The sequence below is a fragment of the Xyrauchen texanus genome, chromosome 44 (genome assembly GCF_025860055.1).
Source record: "Xyrauchen texanus isolate HMW12.3.18 chromosome 44, RBS_HiC_50CHRs, whole genome shotgun sequence".
Lineage (NCBI taxonomy): Eukaryota > Metazoa > Chordata > Actinopteri > Cypriniformes > Catostomidae > Xyrauchen > Xyrauchen texanus.
In genome coordinates, this window is record NC_068319.1 from 435001 (window position 1) to 462045 (window position 27045).

The window sequence follows — 27045 nt, forward strand, 5'->3', positions numbered from 1 at the left end:
TTATTCAAAATATTGAAAATATTTCAGGTAAAAATTGGAATTTAGTTTCTCTGCTCAACTGAAAGCCCTAGGGCACATTTGAGCTTTTTAACCCTTTAAGCTCTGAAGATATTTTTAAAAATGTCCTGTTACAGTGGTATACCCAAAATTAAAGGCTTAAAAAAACTAAAACAATGAGGGTCAAGTGTTTGGTGTCATTGTAAAGAAGACTTTTAAAATCACCAAAATAAATAAATTAAGCCAGAAATGTACTTTTTTTTTTCTTATTTGACATTTTATATCTCTGGGTGTAAATAAGGCGGCTCTGAAAAACTGCTTTTGTTTCATTCCCGATCATGTCGACTGTATCTGAGAAACATTTTGTGTTGATGCGACAAATCAATCAAAAGTTACAACAGTACAAATATAATGTATCATAGTGTCCAAAAACATCTCCAAACAAATAAAAGATAATAATTGTACATAAGAACTAATTACACATGCAAACACAACAATGACTAAAGGTTTGCATAGCATGCAGACATGATTTTAGTCATGAGATTTCACAGAATGAGTTTCATTCTGTGTCATTTGAGTCATCATTGAGTCTGTGTCGTGTATTTGGCGCCATCTCCTGGTGGTCATATGTAACATTGTGCTTCATGTGGATTATCTAATGATCTATACATCTGATTATCTTGTGTGTGGACTCGATTGAAAGATAATCACAGACTCTAAATAATGATGTGTGATATTATACGTTTTTATTTTTCGTTTCGTGAAGTTATAAGCGCATTTAAGCAATACTAACATAATTGTCAAAGACATATAATTAGCCGTTACTCGCTATATTTTTGTCTGTGCGTAAAACAAATATGCTGGTTTGAGAGCTTTCCAACAACATATGACACATGAATATTTGATCAGTTTAAGGTTTTACTGATTGCAATAATATGTACAGTGCAAATTTGTTAATAAATAATAAAAACGAAACACTTCTGATTTATCTGCTTATTTCAAAGCACTTGTTCAGTTTTGGTCATAATGTCACATGCATTGTAAAGTAGAGCTTCTAATCTTTCAATCGACACTGATTGTGTTGGTCAAGACTGCAGTTATTCATATTTTGATATTTTTGTTTTATAAATCCTTGTGGGCCCATCTGAGCTTAAAGGGTTAAAAATAAACAAATCCATGGATTTAATCAATAAATATGATATTTTTTTTTGATTACATGCTTCTTGCATAAACTGCAATTATAAAAGTATTTATATTGATTTGTTGAACACGTGATAAAATCGGTACTGTCTCTTTAAGAAAACCGGCAGTTCTGTAAATGATCACAAATATGCGAGAGCCGACTTGAATGGCTTTAAATCACCCATATCATGCATTATTAGAATAAAATATTTATTTTTTGTTGTTTTTGATCAAAACACTGCCTGCAAATGCGAGTGAATAACCGCGCACGGGTGATCCACTATTGGGTCAAAACTTGTCGTGATCATCACGAATCGTCATCCAGTGATTCGCTTCACATTATCTGCTCAACTGTAAGTCAAACACACCTGTATGACATCCACGTCTTTACCCTTGACGTGGCTGAACGGTCCGTGTGTGTGCGTCTGTTTAGAGCTGCTGATGAGAGACGAGGTGGGCGGAGCTTTGGTGAGCGGGCCGCTGTCACTGGACGAGTCTACGAGCATGTGTCCAGCGCTCGGGTCGATCTCCGCCTCCATCATGGAGATCTTCAGGATGTCCGACACGGACGGTTTCTCAGATGCTGTCAGACTCGAGCTGGACTCCGCCTGCAGTTTAACAGACACATCGCCGCTGCTGGACACCGGCGGACACTGATGACCGCCAAACGTGATCTTGGTTACCGTGGCGCCCTGGGTTATTATGGGCTGCTGCACCTGAAACACACACGGATAGATAATCATAGTAACAGACTGCTAGTTCCATTTCTATAGACTTCCTGTCCTGTATGTATCCCACGAATATTAGGAGTTAGGTTTAGGCAGAGGGGGGCGGGACACTTTCTCTGAACACACAGTATAGGCGTGGCCGGCACCAACCTCTTTGAAGAGGAGGGCGGAGCTGCTGTAGATGAGGAGGGGCTTGATTCACAGGCTGCTATGAAGAGCAGCAGAAAAAAGAATAAAACAATCTCTTGGTTCCATTTTACTACAAAATCTAAACTATTTAAAAAGACGTTATATTTTGCGTATTTTTAGGGCCATTTCGATTTTTTCCATTGTGTCATTATATTCATGACAGTTATGCCCATTAACCCCCTCAATTCTCATTACCACAATGCACAAAAATATATACAAAAATTAATAAATATTTAGACAATATAGTAGTACTCTGTTGGTCCTGCCTTTCATTTTCACAGATTTTAATAACAATAATCAAGCAAATGTTCAAGCAACACCCTCAATATTTCAGTGAATATCTCGGCCTCTGAGTGGACTACAAGCTCAATCTAGGTGTCATTAGAAAGCTATATAATGATATATACACACACACACATACACACACACACACACACACACACACACACACACACACATACACTTTTATCATCAATAGTTGAAAACATATATTTCTGATGATCTGTTTGGCATGCTTTTCCTTCTGGATGGCATATTTTGTTCTGGTCATCTAAGATATACATATTGGATTATTCACACAAACAAGCTCACAAACAAGTAAACAATGGCTCATATTTTAGAAAACGTCATAAGGTAAAATCAGACATAAAGTTTGAATCTATTTGTGGCTCACAGCAGCAGTTATCAACGTTATAAACGTTATAAACGAGACGATTGCATTTGATGACTTTCAGAAATCATATTTCACTTTGTGATTCTTTTGAAAATAATTTAAACTGTGTTATTAGTGCAATAAAATAACCTGCACAGTCACATTCCTGAGAATGAGAGCTTTTATTTGATATATAATCTGTCTGTTTAAGTGCTATTTTAAAGACTTTTATATTCATGTTTCACCACATGACCACTAGGTGGCGCTTATTTGCGACGCAGATGATTTAAGGCCTTATTTTGTTATTTTAAGTAGCAAACGCAGAAGTGATGTTTATCTAAGCTCTTAAATTATGCCTCATACGCCTGATTTATGTATTCAGGGACTTGAGAATTTTAATCATAAACATTTTTGGCGATATAGCGACACTTTTTGGACCCCCGACGGGTCCTCGGAGTTGAAGCGGTTAAACCGCCAATTCTCATTACCACAATGCGAAAATAAAAATAATAAAAATATGTAAAGTATTTAGTCACCTGACTGCTGCTGGGTGTTTTGCTTGAGCCCACGGGGTGATGCGCCTGCAGTGGCGGCGGCTGCGACAGCTGCATGTGCGTGTTGGGTCTGTTGTGTGACGTGGGCGCCTGCTGCAGTTTGGGCAGCTGTGGTGTGTGCGGCGGGTTTGAGGAGGCGGGCTGCTGAGCGGGCGGTGTGCCTGCAGAGGGAGGGTGAGAGGCGGAGGGGGCGGGTCTCTCTCTCTGAACAGATGGTCTGGGCGTGGCCGGCTCTGCCCTCTTAGAGGAGGTGGGCGTTTCAGCTGGGACGGCCACAGGTTTGCTGAGAGTGGGTGGAGCTGGGCGGTGCTGCTGTAGAGGGGGAGGAGCTTGACTCACAGGCTGCTGAGACGAGCGGTAGAATAAACCTGTTTGCGGGTCCAATGTGTCGCCCTCTGACCCGCCCTCTTCCATCACCACCTGCTCTGCCACATCCTTCTGCGCCGAACACACCTCCACCTGAGAGAACAACATCATGTGTAGTGCATGTAAACCAAGTATTGATGATGCATTAATTGCTTTAATCATGCAATGATGTGTTTAATGCACTTCTGACCTGTCGTGTGGCGTGTGCAGACGGTGAGGGAACGCTACTCTTCACTGCTGATGACGAACAGGAAACGGTCAGATTGTGACTGATGGATCCAGAGACCTCTCCACCAATCACAGCTTTACTCCCTTTCCCTGAAACAACACAAACGCATGACTCTTCACACGTGTACACAAATATGAACACAGAAACACTTGTAAGCCAAGCGCTTTGCAAACATTGTAGAAGAGAAAGCGACACAAATAGCATCAAGGTAATTAGTTACTTTACACATTAATAAAAGCAGCTTTGCGAGTCAACACGGATGTACATCAGAGACTGCAGCATGTTGGATGTGACGTCATAACCACCTAAAACTGTAAGTGTGATCACACTGGGCTTGTTTAACCCTTTAAGCTCTGAGGGGCCTGAGAGAACAAAATACTGTATAATCCTCAAAATATGAATAACGACAGTTTTGACCAACACACAATCGGTGTCGATTGTAACGTTTAGAAGTTCTACTTTATAATGCATGTAGATATTATGACCAAACCTGAACAAGTGCTTTAAAATAAGCAGATAAATCTGAAGTGTTACATTTTAATTATTTATGATAAATGTTGCACTGCACATATTATTGTAATCTGTTAAAACATCAAACTGATGAAATATTCATGTGTCATATGTTGTTGGAAAGCTCTTAAAGAGTAAAATACAACCAGACTATTTGTTTTACTCACAGATGAAAATATAGCGAGTAACGGCTAATTATATGTCTTTGACTATTATGTTGATGTTGCTGATATGCCACAGTTCCGCTTATAACTTCACAAATAATAAACAGAATAGAAAATATCCCATATCGTTATTTAGAGTCTGTGATTATCTTTCAGTCGAGTCCACACACAAGATAATCAGATGTATAGATCATTAGATAATCCACATGAAGCACAATGTTACATATGACCACCAGGAGATGGCGCCAAATACACGACACAGACTCAATGATGACTCAAATGACACAGAATGAAACTCATCTGACCTTTAGTCATTGTTGTGTTTGCATGTGTAATTAGTTCTTATGTACAATTATTATCTTTTATTTGTTTGGAGATGTTTTTGGACACTATGATACATTATATTTGTAATCTTGGAACTTTTGATTGATTTGTCGCATCAACACAAAATGTTTCTCAGATACAGTCCACATGATCGGGAATGAAACAAAAGCAGTTTTTCAGAGCTACATTATGTACATCTAGAGATATATAATGACAAATAAGAAAGATAAGAAAAATTAAAATTTTTAGCTAAATATGTTTATACGGAGTCTCACAATGTATCATAAACTACATTATTAAAACTTCAGATTTTAACGGGTTAAATGAGACGAAAACAAAATCGATTTTTGCATCTGTTCTTTAATATTTACATTATATATTATTATAATTTTACACCGGTCTACTGAGCTACTTCAACTTAGGAATCAACATGACTTGCATTTGAACATCATATATTCGGGTAAATCAGTGATATTTTCTCAGAGAAATTATAATTATATATATATGTAGTGTGTGTGTGTGTGTGTGTGTGTGTGTGTGTGTGTGTGTGTATGAGTGTGTGTGTTGTGAGTGCCAAAGAAAGGATACCCCTCCAGCACTCTCCTAAAAGCAGCTCGCATTCAATGGCTGCATTCAGCGTGTCCTACTTGCGTTTCTGAAAAAAGCCAAATGTGACCTGCGGGGCACGCAGCACTCGAGACAAAGCCTGTGTTAGGAGGGTTTAAGTGTAACTGGTCTGCACCTGTGGGCATGGATTCACTGACTGCTTCAGACAATGCTGCGCTCTGATTGGATGGTTCTGGTGACTGTCTCCTCTCAGTGGGCAGCAGGATGGGCACTGCCATCTGACTCAGATCAATTGTGTGCTGCCGTGGTTTAGAGTCGCCTTTATCCTTCACTGTAACACACACACACACACACACACACACACACACACACACGTTAATACAAAAGAACACAACTGGATGGTTTCCACAGATCAGACAGGTAACACACACACACACACTCACAGATACACACACACACACACACACACACACACACACACACACACACACACTCTCACAGATACACACACACACACACACACACACACAGACACACACTCTCACAGACACACACACACACACTCACTCACACACTCTCTCACACACTCTCTCACACACTCTCACACACACACAGAGACACACACTCTCACAGACACACACTCTCACAGACACACACACACACACACTCACTCACTCACACACGCTCTCACACACTCTCTCACACACACACACACACATACACTCACACAGTCACACAGTCTCACACACACACACATACACACACACACACTCAAACACACACACACACATGTAGTGTTTCCATGTTTTATGGGGACTTTCCATAGACATAATGGTTTTTATACTGTACAAACTTTATATTCTATCCCCTAAACCTAACCCTACCCCTAAACCTAACCCTCACAGAAAACTTTCTGCATTTTTACATTTTCAATAAAACATTGTTTAGTATGATTTTTAAGCGATTTGAATTATGGGGACACTAGAAATGTCCTCATAAATCACATTTATAGCATAATAACCTTGTGATTACCAGTTTATAACTTACAAAATTGTCCTGGTATATCACAAAAACGCGCACACACACACAGACACACACTCTCACAGACACACACACACACACACTCACACACTCTCTCACACACACACACTCTCTCACACACTCTCTCACACACACACACACACTCACACACTCTCTCACACAGACACACTCTCTCTCACACAGACACAGACACACACACACACACTCACACACTCTCTCACACACACACACACACACACACACACTCACACACTCTCTCACACAGACACACACTCTCTCACACAGACACAGACACACACACACACTCACTCACACACTCTCTCACACACACACACACACACACACACACACACACACACACACACACACACACACTCTCTCACACAGACACACACTCTCTCACACAGACACACACTCTCTCACACAGACACAGACACACACTCACACACTCACACACACACAGACACACACTCTCTCACACAGACACACACTCTCACACACTCTCTCACACAGACACACACTCTCTCACACACACACACACTCTCTCACACACACACAGACACACACTCTCTCACACACACACACACCACTGGTCTGCTGCAGCTCCAGCAGGGCTTTGATGGTGGATGTGGCTGATTGTGATTCTCCCATCAGGTCCTGATAAATGACGGTGGGAGACGCTTCCACAGACACTTCCTCTCCGGTCCACTCCTGCCCTCTGGAGGTGATCACGTGAACTACAGGCTGAGATTCTGAGACACACAGAGACAGATTGTCATCTTTACCGTCTCACTTCATTTCCTATATTCCTTTGTGTACGTCACTTGACTTATTTTGTTTCTGTAAGCGATAAGATGATGAAGTTTGGAGACAGTTGTTAATTGCTCTACAGCATCAGTTAGTTTCAGTGATTTGTGCTGCTGACCGTGTGTGATGTCAGCTGACGCTGGACCGCTCTCTGTATATGAGGGTGAATCATCTTTCGGCGCCCCCTCCTGGCTGGAGCCTGCGGCTGCATCTGCGCTGCGTGACACCTGCTGCAGCGTCTCTGTGACGAGCTGTCGCGTCTGCTCGCTCACAACCGCAGTCTGGAACGTGATGGGTTTCGGCTTGATCAGAACCTGCAGACAGCGCGACACTGATCACATCAACAGTTCCACAAACACTCCAGCTCATGAGTGAGTTACAGTAAGAGATGTAGAGACACATCAATAAATGACATTATACATCTATACATTTACATGCAACAGCAGTTTAATTCATGATTATTATCATGACCTCTGACCTGTGTTTTGCCCTGCTGTCCGTAGACAATCTTTGTGGGGATGATTTTGGTGGTGGAGGGCTGAATGCCAACGGGCAGACTCTTGGGCTGCGTCACGATCATTTTAGTGATGGGACGAGACGCTGTTATGATGGCGGGCTTCGCTCCGGGCACCGTCTGAAGAGTCTTTTCTCCCTGACACGCACGCACACACACACACACACACACACACACACACACACACACACACACACACACACACAAACCACACAGAAACACACACACACACACAAACACACACACACACACACACACGCACACACGCACGCACACAAACACGCACGCACACACACACAAACCACACAGAAACACACGCGCACACACACACAGACAGACACGCACACACACACAAACCACACAGAAACACACGCACGCACACACACAGAAACACACGCACACACACACAAACCACACAGAAACACACACACACACGCACGCACACAAACACGCACGCGCACACACACACAGACAGACACGCACACACACACAAACCACACAGAAACACACACACACACACGCACACACACACAAACAAACACACAAACACACACGCGCACGCACGCACACAAACACGCATGCACACACACACACAGACAGACACGCACACACACACACAGACAGACACGCACACACACACAAACCACACAGAAACACACGCACGCACACACACAGAAACACACGCACACACACACAAACCACACAGACAGACGTACACACGCAGAAACACACGCACGCACACACAGACAAGACACACACACGCACACACAGACAAGACACACACACACACACAGACAGACAGACACACACACACACAGACAGACACACACAGACACACACAGACAAACACACACACAGACAAACACACACACACACACAAACACACACAGACACACACAGACACACACAAACACACACAAACACACACAGACACACACACAGACACACACACAGACAAACACACAAACAAAAACGCACACAGTCTCATTATAAATAATCTATAATGTCTAATGGTAAATGATCAGTATGTGGATTTTTAAAGCAACAAAAGTGAGTCATTTGTATCTTAAGTTGCAGAATTATTGTCTGTGTTGGTCTAAAATGCTGAAGCAGAAATCGATTATTCACGTGTCTAATCAAGTCTCATCTTCTGCAGATCATTGCTGTAAACTGTGTCATCAAAACTCATACGACCTTTCCTGTCTAACGCTTTTCCCCACTCGATTATGTGCAGCTTCATCAAACTAAGTGTTATTGCTCTGGATGACCTCACCCCTGCGTTTAACAGTGTCGTCACCACATTCTTCCCCGGCAGCCCCTGGATGGTCGTCCCCTTCCCAGTGGTCTTCTGCACCACGATGACGTTGGGTTTAGAGGTCATGGGGATGGTGGTGATTTTAGTGGTCGTTCCTGTCAGTACACAACACAGCGTTGATGCGGGAGCACACACACACACACACACACACACTGATCTGCAGTCTAGAAGTACACACTGTTCTCTCTCACCAGACACCATGTTGCTGGTGATGATTTTTCCTCCCAGTGTGGCCAGTGATTTGGGCACGACCGTGATGATGCTGCCGCTGGTGGTTTTGACGTAAGTGGCTCCGGCGGGGGAAGTGGCCACACGAGCGGCGAGAGCAGAACTGACCGACGGACGCGTGTATGTCGCTTGAGTACCTACAAATCAAACATGACATCAGACACATCGTCCGACACAATTCAACATGTTCAATGCTCAAATGATGCAGAGCAGGAGTGCACCAAAACATCAGCCGCTGAAAATGCCATAAAATAAAAGAGAAAAAAAGGCCGAAAACGTACATAGAAACTTGAGTATATAATTCATTAATGTAACTATTGGTTAAAGCATTTAAAAAATATAAAACTGTCATATGTTGTTGGAAAGCTCTCGAAGAGTAAAATACAAACAGACTATTTGTTTTACTCACAGCTGAAAATATAGTGAGTAACAGCTAAATATATGTCTTTGATGATTATGTTAGTATTGCTAATATGCCGCATTTCCGCTTATAACTTCATGAAACATAAACAGAACATAAAATCTCACATATCGTTATTTAGAGTCTGTGATTATCTTTCAATCGAGTCCACACACAAGATAATCAGATGTATAGATCATTAGATAATCCACATGAAGCACAATGTTACATATGACCACCAGGAGATGGCGCCAAATACACGACACAGACTCAATGATGACTCAAATGACACAGAATGAAACTCATTCTGTGAAATCTCATGACTAAAATCATGTCTGCATGCTATGCAAACCTTTAGTCATTGTTGTGTTTGCATGTGTAATTAGTTCTTATGTACAATTATTATCTTTTATTTGTTTGGAGATGTTTTTGGACACTATGATACATTATATTTGTAATGTTGGAACTTTTGATTGCTTTGTTGGATCAACACTAAATTATCCTCAGATACAGTCGACATGATCGGGAATGAAACAAAAGCAGTTCCAGAATAACCAGAGATATTTATAATGTCAAATCAGTAAAAAAGTACATTTTTGGCACATTTTTGTGTGATTTTTCAGCAGTTTCTTAATCCGAGAGTCTCAGAATGTGTCACAATCTACATCATTAAAATGATTGAAAAGTCTTTTACAATGACACCAAACACTCGACCCTCCTGTATGCCACTGAAACGTTGTAATTCTTTTCTATCTACTCTATTTAATAATGAAATGTGTAGTTATAGAAAAGGGGTTTTGATGCATCCCTAATAGTAACAATTAGAATTGAATTATTCCAAACAGTCTAATTCAAAATAAAAATAATTGTATGGATAATGCATGCTGCTCTCCACGGGACATTCATTGTGTCTGGGCTGATGGGGTTAAAGGTCATTGTGGTACCTGTGGCAGCAGACACCAGTTTGGTGGTCATTATGGCTCCGTTGCTGCTGACGACCATGATTGGGGCGGAGCTACTGCTGGGCAGAGCAGCACTGGAGGGTTTGGGTAAAATCTTACTGGGCTGCATCTGCTGTGTGATGATCTTCACACCTGTAAACATAAACACTGATTCAGCACAACTTCAGCTCTATCATGAGGCATTTGTGGCATAATGTACACTATATAATCCACCGTTTCAACTCGTCCCACATGTTTTCTTAAAGAAACATCCCAATTACAGTAATCCACTCACGGTTCAGTTCAGAAAGAACAGAACGGATATGAAAAGACACATTATTCAATGAAAGTGAAGCGCAGGATCTCATCTTTGATGGACACACATTACACGGAGTAAATGTTACTTTTCAAGCACTTTTCAACAAAACAGGGCGATTTTCCAGGTATGCCAGTAGTTACATTTCTAAAAGATCAATTCAAGCACGTCAAGCACCTTGTGAACCCTGTAAATGCAATACAGTAGAAAAAAGCGACTTTGACATTTGACGGGTCATTTCATTCATGATCACATTTCAAAAGATGCCGTTTTGTTTTCGATATGGTTCGTGATATTCCGAAATGTGTTATATTGTGCCATCCATAGCACTTACAGTGTCAATGGGGCTACATGTTTATTATTTGAGGTGTAAAGTGTCGAAATCATTATTTTGGAGGTGGATTACTTTTCTAGATGTTAGTTCTGGTGTAGTATTGACGCTGACTATCACACCTGGAGTCGTGAGTTTGAATTCAGGGTGTGCTGAGAGACTCCAGTCAGGTCTCCTTAGCAACCAAATTGTCCCAGTTGCTAGGGAGGGTAGAGTCACATTGGGTAAACCGAATTGTCCGGTTGCTAGGGAGGGTAGAGTCACATGGGGTAACCAAATTGGGCCGGTTGCTAGGGAGGGTAGAGTCACATGGGGTAACCAAATTGGCCCGGTTGCTAGGGAGGGTAGAGTCACATGGGGTAACTGAATTGTCCGGTTGCTAGGGAGGGTAGAGTCACATGGGGTAACCAAATTGGGCTGGTTGCTAGGGAGGGTAGAGTCACATGGGCTAACCAAATTGGGCCGGTTGCTAGGGAGGGTAGAGTCACATGGGGTAACCAAATTGGGCCGGTTGCTAGGGAGGGTAGAGTCACATGGGGTAACCAAATTGTCAAATTCAGGGCCGATACATATAATGATTATTAGTAATCAAGGATGTGTGTGTGTGTCTGACCTGACTCTTGTTTGATCTGTATGGTGGGTTTGGCACCGGGTGGCGTGCCGACGCTCTGAGCGGAGGAAGAGACGGGTGACACCTGCATCCCTTTAGGAGACACAGATTGAACTGCGGCCGTCTGCGTGTGCGCTTTGGAAATCTGCAGGATCTGCGGCGGAGAGCCAACCAGAGCTTTAGGAGACGGCTGACGCGTGGAGGCCATTTTCACTGCAGTGGACGAGCCACCTGTAACACACACACACACAGTTATGTACACACTCAAAACCATCACACACACACTTCCAACACACAGACACTCACTCTGTGCGATCGTGGACATCACCACCGAAGGACTGGAGGACACCACTGTCGTCACGGCAACAGGACTGGGACCCGGGGCGGCGCTGGAGCCCGCTGATATCACCATGGTCTGTTTCTGATTGGCCACCATGAGCGCGCCGCTCGACACCAGCTTGGACATGGCAGCATAGTTATGAGACTTCGACAGGATGTTGGGCACAAAGTTTGAGCTGGGAGACGTCGTCACGATAATGACCTGAGTGACACCATGAAAACAAGGTTCATGTTTGTTAGTGTTGAGCTCATGTATTTGTTCTTGTTCTCGGAGCGGGTGAACCCTGCGCCACCTCAGACTGACCTTCTGTGTGGTGGTGTTGGTGGTCTGTGTGGAGGGTTTGGTGAAGGTGATCTTCACAGGTGACATGTGCGGCGGCAGAGAGTTGGCGATGCTCTGCATCAGGTTGCTTATCTTCGGGCTGCCGCTCACAGGAACCGTGATGGTTTTAGAAATGGGCGTGACCACTTTAGGCACCTCCTTCAGCAGCACGGGGGAGGAGCTTGAGGAGTTGGTTCTCCGCCTCTTACGAGGTTTCTCGTCCTCATCGGAACAGCTCACGCCTGACAAATGGAAAATAACGGCATTGACCAATCAGCTGTGAGCTCTGCCTCAAACCCTAATGAGCTGCACACCTGGACGGCATTTGAAAGACATTGTGTATATCATAGTACGTAAATATCCATGTGTGCGGCGTGTGCGCATCTATCAGTGGGGATGGCTTCGTGTGAGCCTGTATGTGTGACCGGCCTTAAGTCAGGCAATCTGGCAACCTTGAGCGTGCAAGTTCTCTTATGGGTGCGAAAAGACAGCGGTTTTCTGAAAACACTGGCAGACAGGTATGTTGGAGTTTAGCGATGGGTTGACTTGTCCATCCAAATGTTCACATAAAACTTACATGACTTACACGAAGGTAATGCAAGTTTTCAAAAGTTTCACGCACTTTCAAAAATGGCCGAGAGAAGGCGTCGGTGTATCTCAGTGAGTATTGACGCTGACTATCACACCTGGAGTCGTGAGTTTGAATCCAGGGCGTGCTGAGTGACTCCAGCCAGGTCTCCTTAGCAACCAAATTGGAATATGCTGCTTCTCAGGTGAATGCATCTTTACTAAAAGGATTTTTAGATATTTTAAAATATTTGTATTTTTAATATTATATTCAACATTCTCAGATAACAACTGTTTCTTCTGTAGTATAGCTGCTAAAGTAAATGTTTGATGTTTTAAATGAGTTTTACATATTTATATTGGAATACAAGCCAAAACAAAAACGAATCAAAAATGTATTGTTGGCGTGTTTAATGTTATAATTAAACGATGTAAGGCATTAAATACAACCGCATTAAAGATGCAACGCATTAAATACAACCGCATTAAAGATGCAATGCATTAAATATAACCGCATTAAAGATGCAATGCATTAAATACAACCGCATTAAAGAGGCAACGCATTAAATACAACCGCATTAAAGATGCAACGCAGTAAACATAACCGCATTAAAGATGCAATGCATTAAATATAACCGCATTAAATACAACCGCATTAAAGATGCAACGCAGTAAATATAACCGCATTAAAGATGCAACGCAGTAAACATAACCGCATTAAAGATGCAACGCATTAAATATAACCGCATTAAAGATGCAACGCATTAAATACAACCGCATTAAAGATGCAACGCATTAAATACAACCGCATTAAAGATGCAACGCATTAAATACAACCGCATTAAAGATGCAACGCATTAAATATAACCGCATTAAAGATGCAACGCATTAAATACAACCGCATTAAAGATGCAACGCAGTAAATACAACTGCATTAAAGATGCAACGCATTAAATACAACCGCATTAAAGATGCAACGCATTAAATATAACCGCATTAAAGATGCAACGCATTAAATACAACCGCATTAAAGATGCAACGCAGTAAATATAACTGCATTAAAGATGTGACGTGTGTGAGTGTATGTGTGTATGTGTGTGTAAGTGAGTGAGTGTGTATATGTGTATGTGTGTGTGTGAGTGAGTGTGTGTGTGTGTGTGTATGTGAGTGAGTGTGTGTGTGTGTGTGTGTATGTGAGTGAGTGTGTGTGTGTGTGTATGTGAGTGAGTGTGTGTGTGTGTATGTGAGTGAGTGTGTGTGTGTGTGTGTGTATGTGAGTGAGTGTGTGTGTGTGTGTATGTGAGTGAGTGTGTGTGTGTGTGTGTGTATGTGAGTGAGTGTGTATGTGTGTGTATGTGAGTGAGTGTGTGTGTGAGTGAGAGTGTGTGTGTGTGTGTATGTGAGTGAGTGTGTGTGAGTGAGAGTGTGTGTGTGTGTGTATGTGAGTGAGTGTGTGTGTGTGTATGTGAGTGAGTGTGTGTGTGTGTGTATGTGAGTGTGTGTGTGTGTGTGTGTGTGTGTATGTGAGTGAGTGTGTGAGTGTGTGTATGTAAGTGTGTGTGTGTGTGTGTGTGTGTGTGTGTGTGTGTGTGACGTACTCTTGACGTAGACTGTACTTCCGCTGGGCAGCACCACAACATTGGAGGCGGGGCTTGCAGGTCGAGGTGATTTAACGGCTGCAGCTGCACTGGAGCTACTGCAGGGGGCCGATGCGCTGGGAGGAGTGGAGGTGGTGCTGGTGTATGAATAACACACCACCACTGCAACACACACAAACACAATGTCACCATCAGTGCACACACAATCGTGTTCTCAGTATAGTTTGTGTTGGTCTCATTGCTCTCGTTTGACTCTTGACCTTCTTTATTTCCGGTTTCAGCAGGCAGGAGCAACGATGCGTTCTGGTGCGCTGTAGCATTAGCCAATGCGTTAGCGGTCACAGTGAATGCTGTCTGAGGAACCAGTCTGGGCATCAGAGGAACAAGACGACGGCCCTCGATAGACCACTCTGACGAACTGTTCGGGCCCGATATGCTGCATGAAAACATATATATTTATTTATAATTTCAATCTATGTCTCCCTTTTTCTGCCCAATTTGTAACGTCCAATTCCCAATGCACCATTATTCCTCGTGGTGGTGTAGTGACTCAATCCGTGTGGCGGAGGACGAATCTCAGTTGCCTCCACGTCTGAGACCGTCAATCCGCGCATCTTATCACATGACTTGTTGAGCACGTTACTATGGAGACGTAGCGCGTGTGGAGGCTTCACACTATTCTCCGCTGCATCCACGCACAACTCACCACACGCCCCACCGAGAGAGAGAACCACATTATAGCGACCACGAGGAGGTTACCCCATGTGACTCTACCCTCCCTAGCAACCGGGACAATTTGGTTACCCCATGTGACTCTACCCTTCCTAGCAACTGGGCCAATTTGGTTACCCCATGTGACTCTACCCTCCCTAGCAACCGGGCCAATTTGGTTACCCCATGTGACTCTACCCTTCCTAGCAACCGGGCCAAATTGGTTACCCCCTGTGACTCTACCCTCCCTAGCAACTGGGCCAATTTGGTTACCCCATGTGACTCTACCCTCCCTAGCAACTGGGCCAATTTGGTTACCCCATGTGACTCTACCCTCCCTAGCAACTGGGCCAATTTGGTTACCCCATGTGACTCTACCCTCCCTAGCAACTGGGCCAATTTGGTTACCCCCTGTGACTCTACCCTCCCTAGCAACTGGGCCAATTTGGTTACCCCATGTGACTCTACCCTCCCTAGCAACCGGGCCAATTTGGTTATCCCATGTGACTCTACCCTCCCTAGCAACTGGGCCAATTTGGTTACCCCCTGTGACTCTACCCTCCCTAGCAACTGGGCCAATTTGGTTACCCCATGTGACTCTACCCTCCCTAGCAACTGGGCCAAATTGGTTACCCCATGTGACTCTACCCTCCCTAGCAACTGGGCCAATTTGGTTACCCCCTGTGACTCTACCCTCCCTAGCAACTGGGCCAATTTGGTTACCCCATGTGACTCTACCCTCCCTAGCAACCGGGCCAATTTGGTTATCCCATGTGACTCTACCCTCCCTAGCAACTGGGCCAATTTGGTTATCCCATGTGACTCTACCCTCCCTAGCAACTGGGCCAATTTGGTTACCCCATGTGACTCTACCCTCCCTAGCAACCGGGCCAATTTGGTTACCCCATGTGACTCTAACCTCCCTAGCAACCGGGCCAATTTGGTTATCCCATGTGACTCTACCCTCCCTAGCAACTGGGCCAATTTGGTTACCCCATGTGACTCTACCCTCCCTAGCAACTGGGCCAATTTGGTTACCCCATGTGACTCTACCCTCCCTAGCAACCAGGCCAATTTGGTTATCCCATGTGACTCTACCCTCCCTAGCAACCGGGACAATTTGGTTACCCCATGTGACTCTACCCTCCCTAGCAACCGGGCCAATTTGGTTACCCCATGTGACTCTACCCTCCCTAGCAACCGGGCCAATTTGGTTACCCCATGTGACTCTACCCTCCCTAGCAACCAGGCCAATTTGGTTATCCCATGTGACTCTACCCTCCCTAGCAACCGGGACAATTTGGTTACCCCATGTGACTCTACCCTCCCTAGCAACCGGGCCAATTTGGTTGTTAAGGAGCCCCAACTGGAGTCACTCAAACTCACGACTCCAGGTGTGACAGTCAGCGTCAGTACTCGCTGAGATACACAGACTCCAAAATTATATATATATATTAAACTTTGTACCCGACTAATTAATAAAGTTGAGTGTAATTAATAACGATTAGACTCACTGATAAGCGATGGTGTTCAAGCGCTCATCATTCACAGCTCTGCGCACCTCGGCTCGATGTCGCTCGGTGGAGATACTGACACAACACACAACACAATTCAGTCTGCAGTCGACAGCACACGAGCATCTGAACGTTTGCAATCTGAATCAGTTCTGATACCTCAGGACTCTGCCGAGCTCTCCGAGCAGCTCTTTCTTGTCTTTCGTGAGATCTCCTTGAGCACGGAGAGCGCTGACCACACCTGCATACGCCTCGAGTTCTGCTCACAAACACATAAACATGCACTTCACGCATTCATGAGCTCACAGCGGAAGAATGAAGAGCAAAGTATTGCTACATGTGTTACAGATGATCATTAAAGGTTTACAGCGATTAATCGTGTGTCTCACCCAGTTTGCGCAGGATTCGCTTGCATTCATCTCGGCTTAAGTCGAGCAGCGTGGGCCACACCACTGGCATGATGCCCGACAACGGCTTCTCCTGCTGAATCATCAACTTCACACACACACACACACACACACACACACACACACACACACACACACACACACACACACACACACACACACACACTTTTACTATCATATCGTTCACAGAATCAGTTCACACCCGGTCACTCAAATAACTAAAGAACAAAAACTGTTGAATTTAAGAAAGTCCATAATAAAGGATGGAGAAGACAGAAGGGCACAACTTTAAGGAAAATTAGATTTTTTTTTCTGCTCCCAAAATGAATCAAGATGTAAAAATATATTTGTATTAAATATTGATTAGGGATGCACCGAAATGAAAATTCTGGGCCGAAACCGAAAATCCAGGATGCACTTGGCCGAAAACCCGAAACCGAAATTTGTACCCATTTAAAAAAAAAAAAAAATGTTGTGTATAATTGTATTAATTTTATACTTTTTCATTAATTTCATGAATTTAATTAATCTGAATTGAAAAACTACAAACCAATAAAATAAATCACACTTTTATTGAAAGTAACACACCAATATTGGACAAAAAATATATTAAAACTACATTAAATATTATTCTTCTTTCAGTTCTGTAAAAATCTAATTTTACAGATTTTATTAACAATTATCCAAATAATGTAAAGTTTTAGAAAACTATTATATGCAAAACAACAGTCAAGTAATGAACTTAGCTAACATCTTTCAAAAAGTTTAAATATGCAACAGTAATTTTAATTAAAACAACAGGCAGAACACAGAATGGCAGAGGCTCTATTCCACTGATCTATATATATACTATAATATATAATATATATATAGATCAGTGCTATATTCTGTTTATGTAACGGTATGTACACTAAGTGAAAATGATTGTGCAAAACAGCAGTAATTGAACTCAACCTCAACTGTAAATGACAGATGTATCCTCAAGTGAAGAACAAGTGTAATGTAATTGCTATACACATCATATTGGACCGCTTTCTATTTAAGTACAAGTGACAGGTTTCTCTTCAAGAACAAAAGTTGCTAAACGTTCTGACAGTCTCTCGTGTCAGAAGCTCATCAAGAACATGAGATGCTGCACTGAACAGTCTCTCACTCTCTGTGCTGGTGCTTGGGCAGATAAATACCTGCGCGCAATCCGCGCAAGCAAAGGAAAGCGGTCTTTGTTTATGCGACCGTAGTCAAGGGGATTGTTTATGCGACCGTAGTCAAGGGGATTGTTTATGCGCCCGTAGTCAAGGGGATTGTTTATGCGCCCGTAGTCAAGGGGATTGTTTATGCAACCGTAGTCAAGGGGATTGTTTATGCGACCGTAGTCAAGGGGATTGTTTATGCGCCCGTAGTCAAGGGGGATTGTTTATGCGCCCGTAGTCAAGGGGATTGTTTATGCGACCGTAGTCAAGGGGATTGTTTATGCAACCGTAGTCAAGGGGATTGTTTATGCGACCGTAGTCAAGGGGATTGTTTATGCGCCCGTAGTCAAGGGGGATTGTTTATGCGCCCGTAGTCAAGGGGATTGTTTATGCGACCGTAGTCAAGGGGATTGTTTATGTGACCGTAGTCAAGGGGATTGTTTATGCGCCCGTAGTCAAGGGGATTGTTTATGCGACCGTAGTCAAGGGGATTGTTTATGCGCCCATAGTCAAGGGGGATTGTTTATGCGACCGTAGTCAAGGGGATTGTTTATGCGACCGTAGTCAAGGGGATTGTTTATGCGACCGTAGTCAAGGGGATTGTTTATGCGCCCGTAGTCAAGGGGATTGTTTATGCGACCGTAGTCAAGGGGATTGTTTATGCGACCGTAGTCAAGGGGATTGTTTATGCGACCGTAGTCAAGGGGATTGTTTATGCGACCGTAGTCAAGGGGATTGTTTATCGCCCGTAGTCAAGGGGATTGTTTATGCGCCCGTAGTCAAGGGGATTGTTTATGCGACCCGTAGTCAAGGGGATTGTTTATGCGACCGTAGTCAAGGGGATTGTTTATGCGCCCGTAGTCAAGGGGATTGTTTATGCGCCCGTAGTCAAGGGGATTGTTTATGCGACCGTAGTCAAGGGGATTGTTTATGCGCCCGTAGTCAAGGGGATTGTCGCTTCTGGAGTAGTTCAGATAAATACGTCTCAAGTTGTGGTGTAGCTGCGCTAGTTGTGACATTTTCCTGTAGAATCTCTTGCTGTATTCTGTATATATATATCTTGAAAGTTCTGCTGAATAAACACTGCAGATCGCAAATTTGATGTCCTTATCAGAAACTTTGAAGAATTTCCACACCGCTGACATGATCGGCCTTTGTTTGGTAGCGCCGTGATAAGGGCTAGATCGATCCAGAGTGAAATCGAGCACTGAGGCGGGCAGGAGATAATGCCTTTCCGCCGAAAATTTTCCGACCGAATGGTGCATCCTAATATTGATGATTTATGTGAAAATAAATAATAGCAAAAGTTGTTTTCATTAAAATTCAGTTTTTAAAAAAGGTGGTGAGGGAGCCTTTTACCCCGCATTTGAGGTAAATCTGCACTTGGGGTAAATCTGCACTTGGGGTTAAAGTGCCCCCACACTTGGGGTTAAAGTGCCCCCACACTTGGGGTTAAAGTGCCCTCACACTTGGGGTTAAAGTGCCCCCACACTTGGGGTTAAAGTGCCCCCACACTTGGGGTTAAAGTGCCCTCACACTTGGGGTTAAAGTGCCCCCACACTTGGGGTTAAAGTGCCCCCACACTTGGGGTTAAAGTGCCCCCACACTTGGGGTTAAAGTGCCCCCACACTTGGGGTTAATGTGCCCCCACACTTGGGGTTAAAGTGCCCCCACACTTGGGGTTAAAGTGCCCTCACACTTGGGGTAAATGTGCCCCCACACTTGGGGTTAAAGTGCCCCCACACTTGGGGTTAAAGTGCCCCCACACTTGGGGTTAAAGTGCCCCCACACTTGGGGTTAAAGTGCCCCCACACTTGGGGTTAAAGTGCCCCCACACTTGGGGTTAATGTGCCCCCACACTTGGGGTTAAATTGCCCTCACACTTGGGGTTAAAGTGCCCTCACACTTGGGGTTAAAGTGCCCTCACACTTGGGGTAAAAGTGCCCTCACACTTGGGGTTAAAGTGCCCTCACACTTGGGGTTAAAGTGCCCCCACACTTGGGGTTAATGTGCCCCCACACTTGGGGTTAAAGTGCCCCCACACTTGGGGTTAAATTGCCCTCACACTTGGGGTTAAAGTGCCCTCACACTTGGGGTTAAAGTGCCCTCACACTTGGGGTTAAAGTGCCCCCACACTTGGGGTTAATGTGCCCCCACACTTGGGGTTAAAGTGCCCCCACACTTGGGGTTAATGTGCCCCCACACTTGGGGTTAAAGTGCCCTCACACTTGGGGTTAAAGTGCCCTCACACTTGGGGTTAATGTGCCCCCACACTTGGGGTTAATGTGCCCCACACTTGGGGTTAATGTGCCCCCACACTTGGGGTTAAAGTGCCCTCACACTTGGGGTTAAAGTGCCCTCACACTTGGGGTTAAAGTGCCCTCACACTTGGGGTTAAAGTGCCCTCACACTTGGGGTTAAAGTGCCCTCACACTTGGGGTTAAAGTGCCCCCACACTTGGGGTTAATGTGCCCCCACACTTGGGGTTAAAGTGCCCCCACACTTGGGGTTAAATTGCCCTCACACTTGGGGTTAAAGTGCCCTCACACTTGGGGTTAAAGTGCCCTCACACTTGGGGTTAAAGTGCCCTCACACTTGGGGTAAAAGTGCCCTCACACTTGGGGTTAAAGTGCCCTCACACTTGGGGTTAAAGTGCCCCCACACTTGGGGTTAATGTGCCCCCACACTTGGGGTTAAAGTGCCCCCACACTTGGGGTTAAAGTGCCCTCACACTTGGGGTAAATGTGCCCCCACACTTGGGGTTAAAGTGCCCTCACACTTGGGGTTAAAGTGCCCCCACACTTGGGGTTAATGTGCCCCACACTTGGGGTTAAAGTGCCCTCACACTTGGGGTTAAAGTGCCCCCACACTTGGGGTTAAAGTGCCCCACACTTGGGGTTAAAGTGCCCCCACACTTGGGGTTAAAGTGCCCCCACACTTGGGGTTAAAGTGCCCCCACACTTGGGGTTAAAGTGCCCCCACACTTGGGGTTAAAGTGCCCCACACTTGGGGTTAAAGTGCCCTCACACTTGGGGTTAAAGTGCCCTCACACTTGGGGTTAAAGTGCCCTCACACTTGGGGTTAAAGTGCCCCACACTTGGGGTTAAAGTGCCCCACACTTGGGGTTAAAGTGCCCTCACACTTGGGGTTAAAGTGCCCCACACTTGGGGTTAAAGTGCCCCACACTTGGGGTTAAAGTGCCCCACACTTGGGGTTAAAGTGCCCTCACACTTGGGGTTAAAGTGCCCTCACACTTGGGGTAAATGTGCCCCCACACTTGGGGTTAAAGTGCCCCCACACTTGGGGTTAAAGTGCCCTCACACTTGGGGTTAAAGTGCCCTCACACTTGGGGTTAAAGTGCCCCACACTTGGGGTAAATGTGCACCACACTTGGGGTTAATGTGCCCCACACTTGGGGTTAAAGTGCCCCCACACTTGGGGTTAATGTGCCCCACACTTGGGGTTAATGTGCCCCACACTTGGGGTTAAAGTCCCCCACACTTGGGGTTAATGTGCCCCACACTTGGGGTTAAAGTGCCTCACACTTGGGGTAAAAGTGCCCAGAAAAGGTTTCAGCACTTCATGTTAACTTCAATCACATTTGATATTTCAGAACATCTCAATTATTCAATAAACTAATGAATCTCTGTTGTGACTGAATCAGTCAATGTTGGGCTTTTACCCCAAATACCATCCTTGAGCTCATTGGACAGTTATTAGAAATGTTTGGGATTTAATCACCTTGAACAAAACTGAAAATAATAAATAAGTGTTTCCTCTCAGAACACGTGATCATTTCAGGGATTTTCATTAGATACATAAATTGGCAAGAAATTATATCAAATTGCCTCAAAATCAAACTTTAGACATTAAACACAAAGATCTCATGGATCAGGATGATTTTACAGTGTTTAGGAAAGTGTTACCCCATTGTACCCTCAGGAGATATTTCACTCACCTCTGTCTGATGGAAAGTCTCTCTGTCTCTTTAAGAGCTGGAGATCTTCAAATCCTTCAGGTGAAACACATGATCAAACTGATGTTCATATCACTCAATCTAAAGGTTTGGATCTTTAATTAAGTAAAACAACAACATTTAGTTTAAAGGGACAGTACACCCAAAAATGTAAATTGTGTCATAATTTACTCACCCTCATGTCATCCCAGATGTGTGACTTACTTTCTTCTGCAGAACACAAATGAAGATTTTTAGGAGAATATCTCATCTCTGTAGGTCCATACAATGCAAGTGAATGGTGACCAGAACTTTGAAGCTCCAAAAAGCTCATAAAGGCAGCATAAAAGTAATCCATAAGACTCCAGTGGTTTAATCCATGTCTTCTGAAGTTATATGATAGATGCGGATGAGAAACAGATCAATATTTAAATAAATTTTTACAATAAATCTCCACTTTCACTTTCTTCTTGTTTTTGCTGACTTACATTCTTCATGTATATCACCACCTACTGGGCAGGAGCGAGAATGTATAGTAAAGGGACATAAATATTGATCAGTTTCTCATCCGCATCTATCAGATCACTTCAGAAGACATGGATTAAACCACTGGAGTCTTATGAATTACTTTTATGCTGCCTTTATGTGCTTTTTTGAGCTTCAAAGTTCTGGTCACATTAACATTTTACATTTATACATTTGGCAGATGCTTTTATCCAAAGTGACTTACAGTGCACTTATTACAGGGACAATCCCCCCGGAACAACCTGGAGTTAAGTGCCTTACTCAAGGACACAATGGTGGTGACTGTGAGGTTAGAACCTGTGACCTTCTGATTAACAGCCCTGTGCTTTAGCCACTACGCCACCACCACTCCTACACGCCACCACCACTCCTACTGGTCACCATTCACTTGCATTGTATGGACCTACAGAGCTGAGATATTCTTCTAAAAATCTTCATTTGTGTTCTGCAGAAGAAAGAAAGTCACACATCTGGGATGCATGAGGGTGAATAAATGATGTGAGAATTAAAAATGTTGGGTGTACTGTCCCTTTAAACTAAACTGCACAAATGGCTCAGAGATCTACATGTTGATAATACACAATCGTGAGCACATCAATATTACGACCACTCTTTTATACGACTTAAGATTTAAAGACAGTTGAACTGTAGTTTCATCCAGTCAAGTAATAAGTAAGTAAAATAAATACTATTTCTAAACAACATTAAAAAAAAAATACTAATATTATTCCAGTTGGTATAAAACAAACAATACGATTGAGACATTTTGAAAGGCTTGTCACAGTGTGATTCAGGTGCTATAGAGATTGAAGGATGTGGTTATTAAAAATGACATTGGACTTGACAGTAACCCTGCAGTGCATTAGTGTGTGTTCACATGAGAAGAGGTTCACAAAGGTCATTAATATGCACGCCTTAAAGGTACAGTAGCAAAAACAGCCTGTTTAATTGCAAAGGTGGAAATTATCATTAAACATTTAATCATGACTGGTTTTGATGAAGAAGAAAACAACTTAATTAAATAAGTAGGCCTCAGATTAAAAACTACTGCTACACAATCTAAAGATGCAATACGATGTGTATAAATATATGTAATCGCATCAAAACAGTGTCATGATGTTCAGCACCGTCAGTTTTATTCATGTAAATCCATGTGAAATATATAGCCCGGTAGCAGATTAATAAACGCCCTTTTTAGATGCTTGTCAATATAATAATCATGCTTTTAAAAAATAAATAAAAAATAATCAAATTAGCGTGAAGTGTCTGTCTCGTTTTCCATAGCGAACACATCTAAATACAGTATAAAACCACTAGATTCACTGCTAAGCTGTGTATGTGTGTTAAGGTGCAGCAGATGATCAATATAATGAACAAAGTTTCATTTATAATCAGAGCTGAAAGTTAATTCCTGTTCTTACCTTCATTTGTGCACAGTCTTTAACATCCGCCATGTTTATCTGACGAGCGCGCGCATAGCTGTCCAAACAAAATCCCCAAATGAAAGTACAACTATCTGAAGTAACAGTACAAGAAAGCATCTGACTGAGTCTAGACATATTTTTAGTACTTTATACATTTTATCTAGAGTATAATTGATACGTATTATCATAGAAATGAATAAAACACCTCTGGACCGCTCAGGCAGTGTATTGGGCAGCACATTGAGGATGCGCGCTCTTGTTGTTGACATTCTTTTGTGCGCTGGAGAGAGAAGCGCGTTCACGCGTCCTGCACAGGCGTTCACGCGCGTTATAGTTTTACGCAGATGTAATTATCAGAGCTATTCTAAAATTGAGCATACAAGGTTAGCATCAAAAGTCATAACCAAAGTTGCTTTCTATCGAGTCAGACCACTGTCGGGCCTCTTTGGAGCGCTCTCGGGCGGCTATTTCCAGTCATGACAGTGGAAAGACCAAAATCTAAAAGAAAGTCGGTCAAGATTACTATCAAAAAACATTTTTAAATTAAGAAATACAATATGACGATATTGAAATCATAAATTGTGTTTCTGAACCTCATTTTACGCTAAAACACTAAATTTTAACGGCTTGTATAACTAATGCGCATGCGCGTTAGTGAGTTGATTGATAGGCGATGTCTGTATCTAAAAGGTGATTGGCTCTTTTACCTGTAACGCGGGAATTCCTTTCTACATCCGTTTACCGTTGGTTGCTCTCTGGTTGAGCGTTCCAATTTCTCGTATTAATTTTAATAGGAGTGGCCCGTCGCTGCTAAAGTGTCTCTGCGCATAACGCAACGCTGCGATGGCGAGGAAACAAGAGGCCTGTTCTTTCTGAATGGATGTCTATGGAGGAGATACTTCCACTTACTGAATAAACTACTTTTGTGAGGAAACAAATTGAACTGACTGCCTGTCCATTAATCGTCATCAAGTTTTACACTAAACAATCCCTTTGAGATGAACTATGTGTGGACTTTACTACAATAAAAATGTTGTTTTATAAGAGATGAATACATATGAAGTAGAGAATGAAGCGTCTCATGTACGGCATTAACAACAGCCTACAGAGATTATTTTATTTACTGTCTCCACTTTGCAAAAACTGCATTGATTAATTAAAATAAATGTTTAGTATTAAAATATGCTACCTTTTGTACAATATTGTATTTTATCTAATAAAAACATAAATAAATTGATATATGTTTTTTCCCCTTTAGCTTTTAGGATTCAACAATTAAATTCAACAATCCGAGATGCTTGAATTTGTGCACCAGGAGTGGCATAACGTCGCCCAGCAGCCATGTGAAAGACTGGCAGAGGGTATGCCAACACACATGACAGCTGTGATTGACAATCAGGATTATTCCAGCTAATATTGATTTCTGAACTATAAGTTAAAACATTAATATTGTGATGTTTAACAATTAATATGAACTTATTTTCTTTACATTATTCCAGGTCTGAAAACAGCATCTTTTGTGTTATTTTGACCAGTTGTCATTTTCTGCAAATAAATGCTCTAAATGACAATATTTTTATTTGTAATTTGGCAGAAATGTTGTCAATACTTTATAGAATAAAACATAATGTAAATTTTTCCAGAGCTGTATATATATATATATATATATATATATATATATATATATATATATATATATAACTGGATCACTGACACAACATTAAACTGCCAGCTGGAGGTGAAGCCACCGGAAGTGTTCGAGCGGCCATCTTGGTATGCCCAAACTCTCATAGAGCATCAATGACTGACAGGTGAAAACACCCCCGTTTCACCGTCTCCGACCTGCGGATTCGACAGATGCATTTCGCCCTCTAGTGACGCTCATGTTTGATTGGCTCGTTATGGACAATATTCGTTACGAGGGAGAAGATACATGTGGATCACGATGTCAGAGAATCACCTGATGTTCAGTCTATCAGTACAGCACAACAATCACCAAACGAAACGGCTAAACTGTTCTCAAGTACATAAAGTTGTAATATCTGCTTGTTTAGAGTGACCATACATCCTAAAGGGACTTTAAAAACGTTTCTAATTCATCTTAAATGCCCGGGATTTTCCTGTTTTCATATTGAAGCGCTCGCTGTTGTCATACATGGATGTCATAAATAAACAAGTAACTCTGAACAAACACTTGGACGATCACAATAAATGTCTGTTTGTATCTCTTGAACTTGTTTACATTCAGCTGATGAAGTTTGTTAGTGATGGATGCTGTTGATATAGATACTCATAACTCGCTCAGACTCTCAAGAAACATAAATAAATAATGACATGTGTAGGATGTTTGCGTTGTATTGAGTGATTGAATGATTACTAGTGAACAGTGGATTGTTTGGGAATAGTAACATGGCGGCGCAGCGGCTTCACTGATGTGACATCATGAGCAATCCAGTTCCATATATGCACTTTTTTCCTGAACGCGGAAGTGTTCCACGATCCAGTGTTTTCACTCACATCGGCGTATA

At 43.0% G+C, this 27045-nt stretch overlaps 1 protein-coding gene and 1 long non-coding RNA gene across 4 annotated transcripts in view; one reads left to right on the plus strand and one right to left on the minus strand.

The window, feature by feature from the left end:
• emsy (EMSY transcriptional repressor, BRCA2 interacting) overlaps nt 1–24553 on the minus strand; it is a 25321-nt gene extending 768 nt beyond the window's left edge. The window contains exons 1-20 of one of the 2 annotated variants that reach the window (XM_052116848.1): nt 24515–24553; nt 22572–22625; nt 17406–17511; nt 17176–17275; nt 17017–17091; nt 15052–15227; nt 14792–14953; nt 12609–12868; nt 12272–12506; nt 11969–12196; nt 10712–10861; nt 9331–9504; nt 9098–9234; nt 7789–7953; nt 7429–7624; nt 7091–7255; nt 5638–5793; nt 3859–3986; nt 3285–3761; nt 1548–1895 (exon numbers count right to left, since the gene is read on the minus strand). In XM_052116848.1, coding sequence (XP_051972808.1) covers nt 1548–1895; nt 3285–3761; nt 3859–3986; nt 5638–5793; nt 7091–7255; nt 7429–7624; nt 7789–7953; nt 9098–9234; nt 9331–9504; nt 10712–10861; nt 11969–12196; nt 12272–12506; nt 12609–12868; nt 14792–14953; nt 15052–15227; nt 17017–17091; nt 17176–17275; nt 17406–17508 — 3435 coding nt within the window. In that variant the 5' untranslated portion in view covers nt 17509–17511; nt 22572–22625; nt 24515–24553. Of the gene's footprint in view, nt 1–1547; nt 1896–3284; nt 3762–3858; nt 3987–5637; nt 5794–7090; nt 7256–7428; nt 7625–7788; nt 7963–9097; nt 9235–9330; nt 9505–10711; nt 10862–11968; nt 12197–12271; nt 12507–12608; nt 12869–14791; nt 14954–15051; nt 15228–17016; nt 17092–17175; nt 17276–17405; nt 17512–22571; nt 22626–24514 lie in introns of both variants that reach the window. The other variant, XM_052116847.1, reaches the window with a different exon arrangement.
• A 245-nt stretch (nt 24554–24798) lies between these two features.
• On the plus strand, nt 24799–26853 carry LOC127636454 (uncharacterized). Of its 2 annotated transcripts, none has more exons than XR_007969596.1 (3): nt 24799–24900; nt 25776–25878; nt 26017–26853. It is a non-coding gene; the product is annotated as an uncharacterized LOC127636454 (long non-coding RNA). The 2 variants fall into 2 exon arrangements; XR_007969595.1 differs by having other exon boundaries at nt 24810–25442.
• The last annotated feature ends 192 nt before the right edge of the window (nt 26854–27045 follow it).